The 20,108-nt window shown below is 44.7% G+C and overlaps 1 protein-coding gene across 1 annotated transcript in view; it reads left to right on the top strand.

Moving 5' to 3' along the window:
- Positions 1–20,108, top strand: part of FRMPD4 (FERM and PDZ domain containing 4) — a 1,562,866-nt gene that overhangs the window by 1,460,530 nt on the left and 82,228 nt on the right. Inside the window, exons 10-11 of the mRNA XM_086934577.1 lie at positions 2,386–2,522; positions 9,183–9,309. Coding sequence (XP_086790703.1) covers positions 2,386–2,522; positions 9,183–9,309 — 264 coding nt within the window. The remainder of the gene's footprint in view (positions 1–2,385; positions 2,523–9,182; positions 9,310–20,108) is intronic.

Genomic DNA, 20,108 nt, shown 5'->3' with positions numbered 1-20,108 from the left:
GTGGGTGCTCCAGCGACCCCTCATCTAAGACTTTATCTCTGGGTGTCTGTTCTTCCGCTGAGCCCCAGAACGTAAATATGCGTTTACTCTGAATTTTCACATGGTGACCCCCTGGCAGGACTTACCAGAATCCTATAGATGTCGAGCATCAAGTGTTTCTTCAAAAACATCCCACGGTTTATTCGGTACAGCTTCAAGTTGCTCAACGAAACGGAAAAATCAAAGGGCCAAATGTAGTTAGGGGCATATTTAATAGGGTTTCATGCAATGCAACGCATCAAGGCAATTTGCTGCATTGAGTGATACAGAGAGAGCAGAAATGCAAATCAGCAGGGATGCGCCAGTTATTGTGCGCCACATCTCCGCCATCATGGATGCGCCGCATTTACCATGGGGCAAAAACAGCACAGATGCGTGACGCATCTGTGCCGTAAAAGTGACGCATTGCTGGAGTTGCGTCACAAGTGCGACGCAGCTCCAGCAATGCTCTGGGGGCCCTATCTAGTTAATGCTGCGTCAATCCTTACGCCTGCTTCAGGCAGGCGCAGGGTTTTGCCGCAGCATGGGCTCAAAAGTGACTGAGAGAAATCTTGTAGATTTCACTTAGCCACTTTTAGGAAGCGTTCCTGTGCCAGAATGCCCCCCACCCTGCACAGGAACCCCTACATGTGGCACAGGGCATTACAACGTGACGCATCTCCCAGATGCGTCACGTTGTAAGTACCCCCGCACCATGGAGCAGGATTTGCGCCGCCGCTGCGTCACAAAAGTGACGCAACAGAGGCGTAAATGAGGCGCAAGGGGCTTGTAAATCTGCCCCCAAGCACGTCTTGTCCCTCTTTGCGCTGGCAAACTGTGTGCTGCCTAGAGCCAACAGAGTCCCCCTTGCTGCAAGGGTGCCTGTGTTACGAGCAGGCTTGTTTTTGAGCAAGAAGTTGCACCTTAATGCACAAAAGCAATCCTTAAAGGCATTTTCCTTTTTCTATGCGTGATGCATGATGCATCACTCATAGAAAAAGGAAATAACCAGGACAAATGAAGATATTTTTCCTCGTTACGACTAGGATTGGGAGGCACACCATTTTGGCGCAATCCTGGGTTTACTGACTTTAAAAAAAATGAAGTTGCATACAAATCAATGGGTGGATCTACTAAACCATCAAAGGCCATGCAAAGGGGCTTTGGGTGGCTTAGTAAATCCCAGATAGCTTCTTGCGTTGCCCTGTGACGACTTGCTTCAATGCGATTTCACGCAACGCAGCAAGGCAACCAAAGTTGTTGCACGGTGCTGCGTGAAAGGGAGAGAGCTGAATAGCATCATGGTTACTAAGGTAGGTTGCTGTTTCTGTCTCCCTCCTGAGATGCCACACTTAAGGCTGCCTTGTGCTAATGTAAGAGTTTGTGTCATCTCAAGAATAGGTGTTGTACCAGAAGGTGCCCTCAGTACAAATGACTATGCTTTGAAATAGTGTAACACTTTTCCCACTTTATATGTGTGCTGGACCGTGCAGCGCACATGTAGAGTTGGAAACATTCTGAGAAAATACAATTTTTTTTTAATTGTGTGCCTCGAGGAGTGAACTTTTTTGGGTGCAAAATACTGTCTACCAATGATACCTGCTAGGTATTTCACTCAAAATCCATGATTGGCTTATGTTCCATCCAGGGAGAGCGACCTTGACTAAAAGTAGCGTATAGTGTTACACTGCATTACTTTATTGTACTTTTCAATGCAAATCAGAATTTGCATTGGGAAAATAAATCCCAATACAACTACTTGCGCTGCGTTTGCATCACTTTTCTGACTCAAACCTGGCACCCAGTTTTAGCAAATTTTCCAAATTTAGTAGCGCTAGTAAATGTCCCCTTATATTTGAAAGGATTTCTGTAGACTTGAAATGGAGCTCCCCCTTGTGGTAATTTTACAGAAGCGGCCCCGCACAGGGAGCACACACCCCCATTTGCAACCCTTCTGCCTTATCGTACTATATATAATATCCCCAGTGCTCTACTATGTGCTACAAATGAATGCATGCATCACTGCAGCCCTAAATCAAAGGCATGGACATTCAGGACAGAGCTAAGAGGGGAGTGTTGGCATTGGTTTGGTTAGGGGCACTGTGGTTAGAAGGGAGCCCTGTGAGGGAAAAGACAGAGCTGATGCACCGAGGAACATTTCATGCATAAAGCATATTTTGACAATAATTCCAATGTCTGTCTCACTTCCAGCATATTACTCCATATGCTGATCACGGACTCATGATTTATTGCCTTTTTAATACAGTTCTAAAAATACAACCTTGCCTGTTATCGCTTCATCATTTACCAGTTTATGTTGAACTGTAATTTATAATCCTGATGCGCCATCTACTGGATTCTTTTCAGAGTTGCAATGACGTCGTGCAGGAAAGGTTCGGACCGGAGCTGAAGTATGACATTGCACTACGGTTGGCAGCGTTACAAATGTATATTGCGACGGTCACCACCAAGCAGACCCAAAAAATCTCTCTCAAGTACATCGAGTAAGTATGACCGCACCTCTTGACGGAATGATTGGTGGAGCACTTGAGCACCGTTTCAGAAAAGGATGGATTATGTTTACCAATATTTATTAAGTGCATTACCCGAAGGTGTCAGAGCGCTGTACAATAGAGCTGAGCTAGTTACTTTACAAGAGAAAAGTGGTACAAAATAGAACATTGCAAAAACTAAAAATAAAAGGTACACAAACACAAAATCCAACACAGCACGCACGGGTGAGGAATGTACAGGAAAAAAATAAAAATTTACAATGAAGAGCGAACTTCCAAGAGGGGTCTGAGAATGAAAGTATTAGTTCTGAAAGTGTGTTTGGAAGAGAAGAGACTTGAGATCAGCTTTGAAGATCCGGGTAGAGGAGGTGGAACGGAGCAATGGGGGGAGTGAATTCCAGATTTTCATTGCCTGAGAAGGATTGCGCCATCGATCTTTCCCATTTGAAGACTGGGGGCTCAAGCAGAAGCTTTTCCGCATTGCGAGAGGGTCAAGAGGCTCCGGACAATTTCAATGTATTTGCCAGGTAACGAGGGGAGGATGTGTGCAAGGCTTTGTGTGTGATGCAGGCAGTTTTGTAAATACATCTTGCCTCAATCTGGAACCATCGAAGAGATGACAGGATAGGAGTGATGTGGTCGCTTCGTTTAGACCCTAAAACGAAGCGAGCTGCTGAGTGGAGGATGGATTTGAGAGGGGAGAGGTGGGATTTGGGTAGGCCTGTCAGAAGAGAATTGCAATAATCCAGTCTTGAGAGAACCAGTAATTGTACCAAGGTTTTTAAGTCTTTCTCTGGGAACAGCCGACGAATCCCTCACAGAAGGCGCAACTGGTACTGTGCGTTCTTGGCAATAGAGTTGATGTGGGAGATTAAGTTGAGTCTTTTGTCAAGAATGACACCATGAATGGTAAAGTGACCCCCCTTCTACTGCCCTAAACTACAAACTCCCTACATCTCCCTGCCTTAAGGTCCAAATACCTGACTCCTTCCCATCCCCTTGCTGTCCCTAACCCTTCGCTTACACTACTCGACACCCTCTGGTCCGCTCTATGCCTAAAACTACCCCAACCCCTTCCACTGCCCTTAAGCCTAAAACTATAACCCCTATTTTTAGAAACTTCCCTGACCCCCTTCCACCTGAGCCATAAAAACGACCCCGCCATCTCCTAAGCCCTAAAAACTGTCCCGACTACCCATTCCACTCCCCCTGCCCTAAGGCCTAAACCCCAACCCTTAGCTTACACTACACCAACCCGCTCCCTCCCTGCGCTGTCCCTAAAACTAGCCCAACTCCATCCACTGCCCTTAAGCCTAACACCCTAACCCCTAATTTAAAAAACTACCGACCCTCTCCCAGCCCTGTACACTGTCCCTAAAACTACCTCAACCCCTTCCACTCCCCTTAAGCCTTAAACCATAACCACTATTTTTGTAAACTACCTGACCCCCCTGAGCCCTAAAAACTACCCCGCCATCTGCTAAGCCCTAAAAACTGTCCTGACTATCCATTCCCCTCCCCTGCCCTAAGGCCTAAAATCTTGACCCTTAGCTAACACTACACCGACCTGCTCCTACCCCGTTTTGTCCCTAAGACTACCCCCACCCCTTCGACTGCCCTAAGCCTAACACCCTAGCCCCTAATTAAAAAAAATACCCTGACCCTCTCCTAGCCCTGTAAACTACCTCGATCCTCCCTCAGCCCTGTAAACTACCAGACCCTTCCAGATCCCTAAAAACTACCCGCCAACCCCTAAGCCCTAAACACTGTCCCAACTATCCATTCTCCTCCCCCTGCCCTAAGGCCTAAAACCCTGACCCTTAGCTAACACTACACCGGCCCGCTCCCACCCCGATCCCTCCTCCCCAGCCCTGAATACTACTACCCCAACCCCCCCACAGTTCTGAAAACGACACATTCCACAGCCCTAAAAACAACCCCCTCCCCAGCACTGAAACCGAACCTGCCTCCCTCCCAAGCCATGAAAACAACCCTTGACCCCCCCCCCCAGCCCTGTAACTACCCCCCAAAACATACAAACTATCCACCACGGCCAGCCCCACTTAACCTCACTGCGTCCTCCATCAAGGTCCAAGGTCTTCCTGCTTCCTAGTTCTGCCCAGCCGCTGCAGCTGCAGCTGCTAGACTGTGCACTGCCTTAACCACGCATATGTGTGGTTAAGGCATATACGTGGTTAAGGTAAGCGTGGTTATGCTTGCTTAGTCAGAATAGGCATGGCTCTGGCCGCATTGTTCCAACTATTCCCCAAAAGGAACGCCGTCTTGCACAAAAAACAATCCCCTGGGGCATTTTTGTCTTTCTATGTGTGCTTCAGAATGCAGCACACATAGAAAGAGGAAAGAACGAGGAGCAATAAACCTATTTCTCCTCGTTATGCCTCACCTGGGCAGGCGTAGCAGTTTTAGCTCATTGCCAGGTCTGCCACTTATGGTAAATCTGGGGATGCATCAAAATCCATGTGTTGGGTTACTCTGGATTCATTAGCCACTCAGGGCCATGCAAGGTGGCATTCAGTGGCTTGATAAACTGCATTGAAGGGTTGCATAATTCATGCACCCTGTTGCGTGGTGCAAAAGTGACGCAACCCTTCCATAAATATGGCCCTATGTTTTCAGCAAGGGTCATTTTGCCCACTTTCGCTTTTGCTGCAACTGTATAGCACTGAAGTAAAACCTGATGGGGGTATACAGGAAAATAAGGCAAATGAAAAGTATCTAAAATTTCACTCTAGGATTAATGCCTCAGAAGGGCTCATAAACACATAGGCCCTCTGTTACCGAGGGGCTAGGAAGGGGTAGGAGACGTGTTTTAGTAGTAGAGGTTTTTATTTTCGCATACAGGTCATCGGTACAAGTTTTTCTTGTGGCGCCCCTTCTGGGGGACCTGCTCCTTTCCTTGCGGGTCTTTCGGAGCACTCCCTCCTCCTTTCTCCTGATGGGGCTCCTCCTCCTGCTGCTGGGCTCTGGAGGCTCCGTAGTGCTCGCCCTCGCCGGCCGCCGAAAAGGGAAAGAAAAGAGAGGACAAGTAAGTTCTTCCGAATGACAGGAATGGTAGTTGAGTGGGGAAGGGGGACGTGAGGGACGTGAGGGGGACACACGGTGCACTGCTCTCCAGACTCGTGATTGTGCAGTTATAGTGCTAGTTCAATCAGGGGAAAACAGGTGGTCACTACGATCCCTTTAAACTAAGTCAGGCGTCTGCCTTTGCGCCTCCACCACCCCAGGAACCGTTCACGTACCTCGGCTAGCCGTACCCCTCCTGGCGTACGGCTGGGCGGCTCGTGGTGTTGGCCTCCAGGCGTTGTCGATCCCGTCTTTCCGCTCTCGGCGCTCTCTGCAGAGGTCTCCGCTCTCGCCGATTCTTGATCCGAGGAATCCGGTTCCCGCCGTCCTGGTTCAGGGTTCTCTTCTTTCGCAATGGTTTCCTCGCTCAACTACCTCGCTTCTCCGGTCCACTCCTCTGCACGTAACACTCTTGCTCCTCCGCTCCAGTCCGTCTCGCTGCTTCCCGCCCCTCCACTCTCCTGCACTCTGTCCGCTCCTCCGGTGTAGTTACACACCTGTGGATTGTCGGTGCCTCCTTTTACCGGCTCACGAGGCTCCTCCTCCACCATCAGGCTGTCAGTCCATTTAAAGGGCCCCCATCCTTCCTCTTCTTCCTCGTCGCAACTATATCTTTCAGTTGCCGACCAACCAGTGTTTTGGGGAGGCTGTGGAGAAAAGAGGGGGGGGGTCGGACATCATTAAAGGGGGTCCCTCTACAGGGCAAGACCCCGCACCCAGGTTACACCCTCTTTCCAAGGTTATTGGAAATACTGAGGCAGTAATAGCACACCTAGAGTTACTGGTAGTGTGGGATACAGTAACTTGTATGGGGAATAGTATTTAAGCAGCAATTTCAGCTAGTTGTCCCATCATTCGGAGGACTTCTACCTTTATAAACTCTGAATGCATTTAATATTGAAATATCCAGAGAAAAACTCAAAGGTGCAGGCTTTACCAAACATCTCAATATAGTACCAGAATATCGAATTTAAAAAATCACAGTACACAAATATCGTAGCCAGAGTGTAAGCTAACTAAACATTGGAAAGGTAAGCCAACAGAGGCACCATTACCATGTTAATAAATACACCCCAGCATGTCCCAATACAAGTGTCAGGGAGACACGACTCAACACTTGGGAGCTATAGCACAAGGAGCTGGAAATTCCACAGAGAGACATGCATGTTAGGCAAGAGCAGTATCAATAACTTTAAAGTAAAGAACACAACACAATACAATTCCCAAACCAAATTAGAGCAAAATAGAAAAATCTAATGGGCAAAAAGACATCAACGCCATTAAAAGTATGCAAGGAGAACTTTTAAAATTGTAAGACAAAAAATACCTCAAAAAAGTAATGTGCCAATTAAAAACAACAGTTCACAGTGGACCAGGATACAACCCAGTTTTAGGCTGACCACGTTGGAGCAGAGGTTGGATACACCAAAAGGTCCAGCAGACCCTGGTAAATCTTGATTTCATAGCCCTGAAAGTTGCTTTGTAGCTAGGATGGGTTTGCTCCCTAGTTTCAGTTCAAGGTTTTATATTCGGGTTAGTCACTTTTTCAGTTTTCGAAGTCCTGTAGCAGGGTAAGGCTAGAAGATGAAGCTGGTCAGGGCTCCAGGATTCCAGATACAGATTCCACAACTTCCCTTTAAACCTTTTTTATGTCAGACAAAAAGCCCCAAGAAGTACAAACTTGGTTTTCCTCTAAGTCTTCAGGGCAGGCTTCTATGCACTAGGACTCTCTCTGGCCAGGGTTCTTAAAGGGCACAGTCCTCTATGGCCAGTATGGCCTCCATCACATCAGGAATCTTTCTGTATTTTTAGACCCCAGGAGGAGGCAAAGAGGAGGTCAGCCATGTCACCCAGTGGTCTTCTTCTTCAGTAGTCTCACCTGGTTCAGGAACTTTCTGATGAGATTGTGGCGAGGTGTCAGCCTTCTCTGGTACTCCATCCAGCGATTGAACGAATTTCTCTATCCAGTCCTGCCTAGGTTCTCATCTTATACCCACCTCCATTTGCACTTATCTTGACTTTACTGTAAACATGTACAGAAGAGCTAAATTCAAGATGGCTGAAATCTTCTTCCCTCTGGAAGCACTCCAAGGACATTCCTTTCCATCCCTTTATTTGGCTAACTCTCCTTCCCTCTATCAGGGATAAAGCTGGTTCTTGCTAAGTGCCCAGTTACTGACACCGTTTCCTCCTGGGGCTGAGCCCAAGACTTTTTCATCTGAAAAATAAGGCTGTTAACTCTAACCAAGAATATATATTTGCCCCTAGAGGTATGATGAGTGGCAGAACTGGTTTTAAGCCAATTCTGGTTCAAGAGTCAATCTCCCGCTGTGCACGGACAAAGGTGGCGTGAAGCAGGGGGTTGTCTGCCCACTGAGGTGGTTGGGCACAGGGTCTGGCCAAAGACAAGGGTTTGTGAAGCTAATGTTAGGGTCTACAAACACTTTAATGGTATTGGCTACAGGCCAGGCCTTGTGACCAACTACTCCTGTGCACATCCACATGCCATGTACAGCTGGTGTTAGGTGTCTGTCACTGGTTGGGGTCAATGCCTCGGTATAAGACAGGCCCTCTGGTCAGCCCCTCATATGCACAGCCTGTATGCACAGCTGAAGGCCATGCACAAAATGGGTTGGTTGGCCACCCACAGCCTCTCATGATGTTTGCCAAATTAGGCAAACAGGCAAAACGTACCTGCCATATCTCTGTTCCCATACATAGCCATCGAGGGTGGGCAGTGGCATTCCAGCTTTGTCAAGGCAGGTTTGAACACAGCTGGCTCTCTTTTCTAACGGTTCAGTGAAGATAAAAAAGGATGGAATGGAATGCTCCCACATGAAGCATTGGTTTGAGCATTCCCTTCCACCAATGTGTTGCAGTGTCTGTGCCTATCATCGATCAGTAAGATCAGTTTAAACAGAAGTTAAATTCTTCCTCTGCCAATACACTCAGGCAAGCATCTAGTCCAAATACATTTTTATAAAAAAAACTTTAAATCTGAGCCACCGTGGTGTAAAAACAGTTTATATTTTGCTGTGAATTAAAAAAAAAACATTTTATATTTTGCAGTGAATGAAAAAAAGAAGTTTATATTTCGCTGTGAATGAAAAAAAAGTGTTTATATTTTGCTGTGAATGGAAAAAAAACGCTTATATTTTGCTGTGAATTAAAGAAGAGTTACTGTAACTTGTCCATGTTTAATTCTGTGGTAACCGATGTCGCAGTTTTATTTCTGCAGCACGAATTCTCATTTCCGTAATTCAAGTGTGACAAAAAAAATCTTCTGTTTTTAGTACTTGTTGAGGCATCATTATTCTGTGATTCGATGAAGCCAGAGTACTGAGAATTAAACACCTCATGCCTCCAACGCAGACGCGCCTGAACGTGTTACCTCAGCGCGAGCCTTACGCACGCAAAAAAAAACATCCCGGCTGCAGAGTCTGGGTCTTAATGAGCTCTCCGATGCACTGGAGGTGATTCCCCGAGGCAGGAACCGCAGCGTCTGTTTAGCTCTACGTTAATCATTGGCCATGAGAATGTGCGATTAAAGCTTGCCTTCTCTTTCAGGAAAGAATGGGGCCTGGAGACCTTCCTCCCATCTGCTGTGCTGCAGAGCATGAAGGAGAAGAACATCAAGAAAGCCCTGTCACACCTTGTCAAAGCAAATCAAAACTTGGTTCCGCCAGGCAAAAAGGTAACACAATTCGCGCTACTAACCGGTAGCATGAGCTTGGTGCGTTGAAATGAGTGCAAAGAACAGTTTCCATTTTGTTTGTTTTAGAAAGAACAGATAAAATCAAGGCCCCCGATTGAAAAACATTTCATGCAACCCGGCGCGGCAAGCGAAGTTGCTGCCTTGCATTTCGTATAAGGGTGAAATTGTGCCAATTTTTTAAAGACATGGTTCAGCTCTGCTCTCTTCCTGGGTTGGTGCACTTTGGGCTGCCTAGCACCAGTGCAAGCTAACCTGCGCCACGTGGGTACCTTGCCGTACAAAAAATAAGCTTGGAGGCTTTTTCCACTTTGTATATGAGCTGCAGAATGCAGCATACATGCAAAGAGGAAATAACGAGGAGAAATAAAGATCTCGTTAAATCAGCCTTGGGCAGCTGCACCATTTTGACGCAAACAACTTTGTAAATAGGGGTTTACGCAAAATTCATGGGTGGAGGCATGGAAACGCTAATGCACCACACATGGAACAACTCCCTGACACAAAGTAACTCAAGGCATTCACGTTTCTTTGTAAATACCAACATGGATTTTACGTCGGGTCCGCGTCAAAAACGTAATTCAAACCCAACTTAAAATCTTGGTAAATCTGGGCTCAAATGCATAACAAGGCTCATTTTCCATATTGCCTAGGATGCTGACACTAAGAAAAAATACTTTTGCAATATGGACCACGACTCAGTTTTCTAGGCTGGGGGAAGGGTCCAAGTGACAGTGATGTGGTTCTTCACTCAGGAGCAAAATCTTATTGAATGAAGGAGTAGATTTATTGCGAAAATTGCTTAATGCAGCCAAGCAACCAAAGTGGCTCCACTGCTTAGTATTGAATAAGGCGGGGAGAGAAGCACAGAGCATATTTACTAAATATGGCCTGGTGTGGGTCCCTTCCTCAGTGCTGGTCACATAAACTGGCTGTCTAGCACCATAGTGCAAACGTTTGTCTCTCTGGCATAGGTTTTAAAAGAACATGCTAAGACCCTTTTTAAAAAAATATTTCACACAATGGATGTGTGCTGTAAAGTGTAGCATACATCTAGTCCTTGAAATGTAAACATTTCTCCTACTTAACACCTGTTTCAAGGAGGCATTATTTTTGGATGCAAAGTTGATTCTAACAACCTTGATACATCTGACTTTGTGTTAAAAACCATGGCCTAGATGTATCAACATACCCTTTTGCGATTTCCAAATAGTGATTTTTAAGGAATCGCTATTTGGGAATTGCAAAATGACATGTATGTAGAAATTCGCTATTTTTTAGCGATTTCTTAAAATTCCTTATTTGCGATTAGCAAATTGCTAATCGCAAATAAGGAATAATTTCACATTCATTTCTATGGTCCAGGAGGCCCATAGGAATGAATGTGAAATTATTCTCAATTTCCAATTTGCAATTTGCTAATGGCAAATTGAGAATAATTTCAAGGGTGCAGGGGTGTCTCAAGGACACCCTGCTGCACCCCTGAAAATGACATGTGTGAGCATATGGCGCACATACATGCCCTAAGGGCATGTATGAGCGTCACATGGCACCTTTACAAATTGTGTAAAGTGCATTTGTAAAAGAATTCGCAAATTACCACCAACTACAAGTTGGTGGTAATTTGTGACTTCTTAGCCAAAATTCGCTAAAATGAAATGATTCATGCATAGCATTTAAGAAATCGCAATTTGCGATTTCTTAAATGCTTGCGCAATGTTAAGGAATCGCATAATTTGCGATTCCTTATTATTGCCAACTTTTAGCATGATACATCTCATTTCCCGTTTTTCTTGTCGCAAACGCTGCTATTTTGGGAATCGCAGCGTGCGACAAGAAAAAAGCTTGATACATCTACCCCCATGAGTGGTAGCAGGGGAATGCAAGACAAAGTACCACTCATGGAACGTCCCCTTGACTTAACACGGTGCAAAGCAATATTTATGCTACTCTAAAGGCAACTTTACAGTGTAAAAAAAAAGTTTTATGCTTGGAAGTGGGGGGCATATTTATCAAAGATTTGCATCACCTTGATGCCACGCAAGGGTGCGCAAGGGAAGTGCAACTACTAATTTAGATTTATCAAGCCAGGCAAGGCCACCTTGCGGTGCCCTGCGTGGCTTGATAAATATATAGTAATACAATGCAGCGCAAATCGCTGCATTGCGTTACTCTGCCCCAGGGAGACGTTCCATGGGTGGAGGGTGGGTCTTCCCACACATCCACCCATGGATTTTGTCACATTCACAGATTTATCATTACTGGAGGACCTAGAAATGTGTCAAAATGCTATGCTCCCTAGGCGAGGCGTAACGAGGAGACATCTTTATTTCTCCTCGTTTTTTACTTCTTCTATGTGTGCTGCAGAATGCTGCATTCTACAGCAAACATAGAAAGAGGAAAAGGCCTCAGAGGATTGTTTTTATGTGCAGGAAGGTGTTCCTCCCTGCACAAAAGCAAACCCGCTTTCAAAACAGACACCCTTGCATCATGGTGCAAGGGTCCCTGCATTGGCGCAAGGCAGCACATTGTGCGCCAGCGCAAGTAAAAAAAATGAATGCACTGTATAATGTTAAATATGGCCCATTCCTGCCCTTTCCCTATCATGACTGGCTGTGCTGTGTGATTTCTTGATAAATGTGCCCCTAAATATTTCATCAACACTTTGATCTGCTTTGTATCACTTTGTGTCAATTGCAACAGCACAAAGATGTAATAAACTTACCACTCAGCATTTTTCATTTACTAGTGCAATCCCTCAACCAGGGCCTAAATGCCTCAAAAAGACGATCACTTACAAATGACAGTGTCCTGCAGATGCACAAACTGTATTAAAACTCAATCCATGTGGCCCTAAGCTTGCCCGCTTCAGTTGTGGATAGTTTGGTTTCCTGCAGCAGGAAGATGTCACCCTTGGTCTTAGCTAAGTAATCTAGTACTTTCCTCCTTTTGATCGGTTGGTTTAGGCCTTTGACGTTAATGGAGATGATCTTCAGGTCTGTTGATAGTGTCTTGTTGTTAGACTGTGACATTTCTTCTGCTACACTGGGACACGCCTAGTTTGGCGGAGTTAGACCCGTCTTTAGGGGTACTGTGTCCTGAGCTAGCCCTACGTGTAGAGTCTGGTGATAACAGTGCTATGGGCGATCTCTCTAATGTTTTTGTATTTATCGTGACATAGACAAGGACAAGGACAGAACTGACATAACTGACAAGACATACATAACTAACATCCCCCCCCCCATTTTCTTCACCTTGCCCCTCCCCTCCCCCTCCCCCCTGTTTTACCGCATTGTGTTGTGGGCGTGCGACAGCAGTTCCCCCCTGCCCCGCCTTGTCCCCGGGATACTAAAGATGAGGTAGTTAACAACGATCTGAAGTAAGTTCTGAGCTCGCTTAATAAAAAGGATATATTTCTTGAGGTAGGTTTTGTTGCTGGTCTGTAGTGTTTAGTTTTTTTGTGAGTTCGATGAGGCACTTCTCTTGGCTGATGGGGTTGAGAGGGCTACTGGATAACTGGTCACCCAAGTTCATCACATGGTGGGGCAGAATTGACACAGTTAAAATGATGATCATCCCGATAGTCAACTACCTAGTTAGCATGCTCCCACTACCACTAACGGATGACTTTCATAAGAAAATAGACCAAATACTCAACAAATTCAAATGGAGAGACAAAAAACCAAGAATAAGTCTCAAAAACTGAGACTGAGGAAGTAACTAGGCGGCCTAAACCTTGCAGACATGAGAACATTCCAGTACGCATTTAAGGCCAAACAGGGAATACACTGGATACTACAAAACCAACAATACACCCGAACCTGGCTACTACTAGAGAGAGCCATCCTTGACAACACTAACCCTCCTCACAACAAACAAACAGACACTAAAAGGAAACCCGATATTCAAGTTGACGAAACAAACACTTCTCAAGGTAGATCAAAAGTTAGAGACAAGCATCAAAAACTCAATGTGGGTAGCACTCTGGGGAAACCCCAAAATCAAATACAAAGGCAGGCCCTTAGATATAAAAACATGGAAACGATTAGGCCTCTCTCACCCGGCCCTGCTAGAAGAGAAGGGTATGCCCCTCACGTTCAACAACCTGAAGGAAAAACCCGCCCTCCCAGACGTAGAATTATACAACTTTTTGGCTATCAAATCAGCCATCACAAAAGCGGGACTAAGCAAGCCGACTCCCTCAATCTTTCAATTTATGGAAAACTTAAACAAGACAAGTCACCAAATCTCCCATCTGTACAAACACTTGCGCCCAGCCTCCACAAAGCTCAACGCCAAAAGTACAAACTACTGGGAAACACAGATCAGCTCAAAACTCTCAGAACAAGACGCACACACCATATGGAGGTCCCCGACCAGTAACATGAACACTCCGGTAATAGCCCAAACGAAATTCGCGCGACTACATCAGGCATATTGGACACCAGCACGATTAGCAAAACTAGGTCTCACAGAAAATGACTGCTGCTGGAACTGCGAGAAAGAAAAAGGTGACTTAGCCCACCTCATCTTCTATTGCAGCAAGGTCAACAAATTCTGGGGGAAGGTATTTGACTTTACTAACAAAGTCCTAGGCTGCACCCTGAGACAGGAATTCAGCACCATAGTAACAGCTCACATAAACACAGATGTTACCTCACAGCTCGACAGAAACTTGCTTGACTTCCTCCTGACTAGTGCTACAAAAACAGTGTTAGCCAAGTGGAAAAACACCACCAAAGCCACTTTCAAAGGGTGGCTAAACTGGGTGACATACCTAAGAGGTGCTGGCAACACCGCACGCAGAAGCACACCTTGGAGAAAGCCCAACAGAGAAATGTGGTCATCCTTAGACAAATTCCTAGACCCACACAAACCGCCTTGAACGGCTATGGGTAGGCCACACAAGAACGCCATTCACAGTGCACGGCGGTCGATCCACAACAAGCGGCCAAACGCTTTTATGTTATATGTTATATGTGATGTTATTTGTTATATGTTCACGCTATATGTGGAACTAAACACAGGGCAGGAAACCAAGCAATCCACCACAATCAAGCCACAATCTTCGCAAACTTAACCGGACACCATAAAGCCACCCAACAACCTATCAAAATCTCTATGTAATCCAAGTATGCGAATGTATCAGCGGAGTGTATTAACTGTTATATGTATGTAAATATTCTTTCAAAGAAAATAATAAAAATATATTGCAAAAAAAAAACTCAATCTATGTGTAGCAGACCTTCTACTTCTTTTCTTGCTGTCTCTGCCTCCCAATTGACACTAGTATCTATACACTATACTAGCACCAAGAGCATTGCGTCAGAGACCGACATAAGCCCTAGCATTTGTTCTTAAACTTGACACTGTGAAGCATATTTTTATATATTTTGCCATAGGGCAGTGCTGCATGCCTTCTAGCAGCCCTGCCCTACATCAAAATAAAAGGGCAGAAATGCGATGTAGCTACGAGATACAGTGCATCCTTGTCCTTTCTGCTGGTGCACAAACTGCAGCCGAGCACCAACGCAGACACCCTTGCACCATGGTGCATGAGTGTCTGTGTTGTTGGCATGATTGTTTATCTTTCTAAACAAAAATAATCAAAGGAGACGTTTCCCTCATTCTATCTTTGCTGCAAAATCCAGCACACATAGAAAGAGGAGAAAAATTGGAGAAATTACGCCTGCTTTGGGAAGGCATTAGTTTTTGTACTGCCCTAGTTTTACCCTATGTTGTAAACCTGGGGCAGTGTCAAAAACAATGGATGTTGCGTGGGAACCCCCACAGTAACACCCATGGAACGCCCCTTCTATGCAGAGTAAGGTTTTGCCTTACTCCATATTTACAAGTCCATGAAAAGCCATTCAAGTTGGATTTGCCTGACTTTGTAAATATGGGCCAGTACTCTGCGCCTCCAGAGCATCACAAAAGTGACACTCCGGCGGCGTAAAAGTGCAGCAGGGGCATTGTATATATGCCCATATATGCGTGTAACAGGAGATGGAGGGTCTCACCAAGCAATGGACTGAGGCTATTTTGGTCTGAATCCCTCAAAAGCTTCAGCGGTCCTATTTGATTGTATGTTTATAAAAACAGGGTCATAAAATTACCACCATTGCATTTAACCCCTTTGCCGCGGTGCAAATTTAGCTGCGGTGTGAGGGGGAAGGGCAGGGTTGGGCGTGGCGCTCTGGTACTCATGACGGCTCCCGGATGTCATAAATCACGGTTCATGATGGCCGGGAGCTGTCAGAACTCCGCCCACTGATTATTTCTCCTGCACAGGCGGGGAATTAATAGCGTGTGGGCGGAGCGGCAACGTTCTGACGGCTCCCGGCCGTCATGAGCACACGCCTACTGTGACTCATGACGCCCGAGAGCCATCATGAGCACCGAAGGAGTTAAAAACTTAGCGCCACCATTTTGCCAGACCTGGGGCCGTATCATGATCCAAAATGCGCCTGTTCACTTCATTAGTTCGAGTATTATAAGTGCATTTCTGGCATTTTTACACTGACTCATCAGTGTTTACACAGGCAGTCTCTTGTAGTTAGCAAACGCACCTACTGGTTCATTAGTCAGAAGCACATACTGGTTCATTAGTCAGCTCACACTCTCTGCTGATGTGAATATACTGAGCAAACAACACCGCCATGTTATAGCTGTGGTTGAAAAGTTGTTCAAAAGCAAAGTTTTTTTGAGCTGTATCTTTGTTTATTTCTGCACTCTGTGTATGGCCAAGATTACAAGGATAATCACATGGCTTTTGTTTGATTTCTGTGCAACAGACACTCTCAGGTACTGACATTTAAATATGCTTGCTGAGTTCTCTACAGATTAGACCATTAAAGCAATTCTACTTGTATTTTTGGAGTTCTTCTCTGCTCCACCAACCTAAGTGACGTTAGCCTATGCCAGGAGGCCCTCATCAGGAGTTGTCATGGACCCATTTGCCTCCTCCTAGTCGTGTTCACTCAGTCCAGACTTAGCCCATTTTCACTCCTCACGGATCCCCCTGGACTTGGCCCATGGCCACCAAGTGCTATATGAGAATCCGCTTCCAAGGCTGTCACCTTCACACCTATATGGCCCACCTGTAGCACTGATGGGTTCCATGATCTGTTAGTTATTTTTGTAGTACGTGGTAGTTAAAAGTGTTCTGAAACTGTCACTGAAATGTAAATATTTTGTATCTGTGTCCATCTCTATAGTAAATCAGTTCATTTCCTGCTTCATCCATCTCCAGACTTGGAAGGTTTTCGTGCATGCCAGGGGACTTGACAATATTTTCACAGGAAGAGACAAGGACAGGGTGCGCGCACTGGGCTGCCAGATTCACGCCATGATCTCTCCGCTTGACTTGAGAGAGACCTGTTACTTCAGTATTGATACACATAAAGTGACAGTTGGTCATTTAAAAGTAGCCTGGCCACATTTCGAATGTTGCATGCCTCATTCAAACCATCCTTTGTAATATGTAGTTTGTACATCCATCTACTCTCATGCAGGGGTGAGGAATTAATCCAGCTAGCCCGAAGCCCAGTACTTAATGTCTGAGATCTAGGACAATGAGTTCACATGTCTATTGTGCCCACTGGACAAGTAGGTAAATCCTCCCGCTGCACAAGGCCATTGACTGCCAGCTCACAGACTCACTTGATTGATAAGGTATAGAGGAATCTTCTGCTGATGAAACAACACATGCAGCAATACGTGCCATATGTTTCAAGTTGTATATTGTATTTTATTTCTTTGCAATATATATATATATATAGGGCTTTCTTCCACTATGTGGACGCCGAAGAGCTTGCCTACCTGGGTAGTACGCTACACAGTGTAGGGTGCTTGTATGGAAGGATGTTGTCTTTGTTTTGATCAATACCGGAAGTGTTTCCATGTCATACGTGGTGACCACTGAGGTGCAGTTATTATCTTATGGGACGCAGTGCTTTGCAGGTCTTTTTATGGTATTTCCAATAGTCATAATCCACTTAGCAGGTTACTACCATGGATTTTCAATTCTGATATATTTGTTTAAATTTGAAGGTCCAGTTTCTTACAGTAGCACCTCCTTGAATAAGCCTCAACTTCAATACCTAAGGAGTTAAGGGGCAGATGTATCAACATCCAGACTTGCGAATCTCAAATAGCGATTTTTTTAGACATCGCTATTTGAGATTTGCAAATTGGTATGTATGTAGAAAATCACATTTTTTTGCGATTTCTTAAAATTCCTTAATTGCAATTAGCAAATTGCGAATCGCAATTAAGGAATAATTTCCCATTAATTTCTATGGGCCAGGAGGCCCATAGGAATGAATGTGAAGTTATTCTCAATTTGCGATTCTCAATTTGAGAATCGCAAATTGACAATAATTTCAAGGGTGCAAGGGTGTCATGCACCCCTCAAATTCACATGTGTGCGCATATATGGGCATGTATGTGCGCCACATGGCACCTTCACAAATGCAAAAAAATGCTTTTGTGAAAGAAATCGCAAATTACCCCAACTTCAAGTTGGTGGTAATTTGCGATTTCTTAATGAGAAATCGCACAACTTGGGTGCTTCATACATTCCAATTAAAGAATCGCAAAATTTGTGATTCCTCAAATGCAATCGCAAAATAAGGAATCGCAAATTTGCGATTCCTTATTTTGCACTCAATTTTTGCTACATACATACCATTTAGCGAAAATGAGTTTGCAAATGCCGAAATTCTGCGAATTTCAGCATTTGCGAACCGATTTGAGCTTCATACATATGGCCCTAAGTGCCTCTAAATAAGTCTTATTGAATTAAAGTTTCATAGTATTGTTGGAATAGAAATGGTAAAGTAAACACAGGGCATTATCCAGTATCCTCAGCCACAGGGCCTTGTCTAGTAACCCTCCGCTAGCCCAGGTGGCCTCAGGAACGTATACTCATTTATGCTTCACTTTTGTCCGTATGTAAAAGCACAGCAGACTCCAGCATACGTTGGATATAGTAAGCAGCACGTTCTGTTTGCTATTATTTGTCAGTAACACTTTGTAGTTATTGCTAGTTCTTCTAGAATGCTCCTTGATTCCATGCAAATACGTAGAGTGCTTCTAGATATAAGTGCTCGTCCAATTCTTTAACCACATCCGTGCGGTGCAGATTTACCGCCGCTGCTGGGCCCTAATGAAAACGGGCGTGGTCATGACGGAACGGTTCCGTCATGAGCACAGCTCGACCGATGCTCATGATGGAACAGTTCTGTCATGAGCATCGAAGGGGCTAGAAATCTTTTTCTTATACCTCTACGAAATATTGAGGTCTTCATTTCCCTCCCAGTCCCAACCCGAAAAGGGATCAACTCCAGCCACTGCTAGTGTAAATCTCTGACCATTTCCAGGTTGGTACGGGTTAGGAGATTTTCTGTGAAATGCCGCTAAGCAATGGATGTGTGGTCGTTCACTAACTGACCACCCACTTCCCATCTCCTGATTTGGATTTACTTCCCACATATTATTACATTCTGAAGGGCTGGTATTATGTAGAAGAAATTATTTATGATTTCAGGGTCCGCTTTTTCTTAATACCTAGCACATGTAAATGTACAAGTGTGAGCGACTTTGTGAGCTGAGCCTTCTGTTTTTGCTCTAAAGCCATATGTGCTTCACTGTGATGCATTTGTATATGGCATGCACTCCCTGAGATCCCATTCCCCCTTCAAAGAGCTTTCAGCATGGCATACGTAACATCCCCATAAAACTAATTTATTTACTAGTTTATTAAATTTTCTAAAAACGTAGGTTCTTTCCCTGCAGTTTTGTTTGAATTTAAAGAATTGCTAAATTGGTAGCTCATCTCCTAGTTCACAGCGATAATGAGTCCATATCTGTAGAAATTTTTGTCTGCATGCCATACTAGTAGGTCTAAATAGTTAATTTCTGTTTTACTGAAATTGAAGGTAAGGGTCAACCCTGGACTTTTGTTGCAGAGGCTTTTTCTATGACTTTCCATATTAGCAATATGTTGTCTGTGTATCTACGTCACACCCGACTACTTGGTGATGGGGATTAGTATCAATTTGATTGACATATAGTTCAAAATTCCCTATAAACAGATTAACTATATCAAGAGCAGTTCATGCTCCATGGCAATTCTTTTCTTTTGCACAAAACGAATGACAAACATAAATCATTATGTTTTAGAGCAATCTCTGTTAGTTCAGTGAGGAAATATGTTGAGGTATGTGTATGAATGGTCCTTGCATCACACCGCACCACATGGGAGCTTGCCACAGGAATTCACCACTTTTTTATAAAACATCTGTTGAGCTGCTCCCTCAAAGTGAGAGGGTTGCAGCCCGCACCAGGATCAACGGTCATTTTGCAAGAGAATCCCATTAATGAAGCATGTCACCTCTGGTGGGTGAGGAAAATCGTCCTTAAAAAGGAATATCCCCCTTCAGCTAGTAATTGCTCCGAGTACTCTTTGTCCATCTTGTTTTAAGACCCAGGTGTTTATTTTGTGAAATGTGTTGGTAGGTTGGGAGTTAATACCTGCAGGTTTATAAATCTCCCCTGCCCTCTTGTTTTGTGACTGAGCCTTTAAGTTAAATGCCACTACTAGAATGCAGCACAAAAAGATGATGGACGGAATGTTGAACATTGTCAAACATTCACCCGCAGTCACAGATCTGGGTGTAATCCACTGTTATTTTGCTCACCACGCCACCTCAGTTCAGACATAGCCATATGCAAATCATTCTTGACCCTGTGCCTCACGGGAACAGTCCAGACCGAAC

The sequence above is a fragment of the Lissotriton vulgaris genome, chromosome 8, assembly GCF_964263255.1.
Source record: "Lissotriton vulgaris chromosome 8, aLisVul1.2, whole genome shotgun sequence".
Classification (NCBI taxonomy): domain Eukaryota; kingdom Metazoa; phylum Chordata; class Amphibia; order Caudata; family Salamandridae; genus Lissotriton; species Lissotriton vulgaris.
Note: the sequence above shows the minus strand (reverse complement) of the source record. Positions and strands in the feature narration are given on the sequence as shown.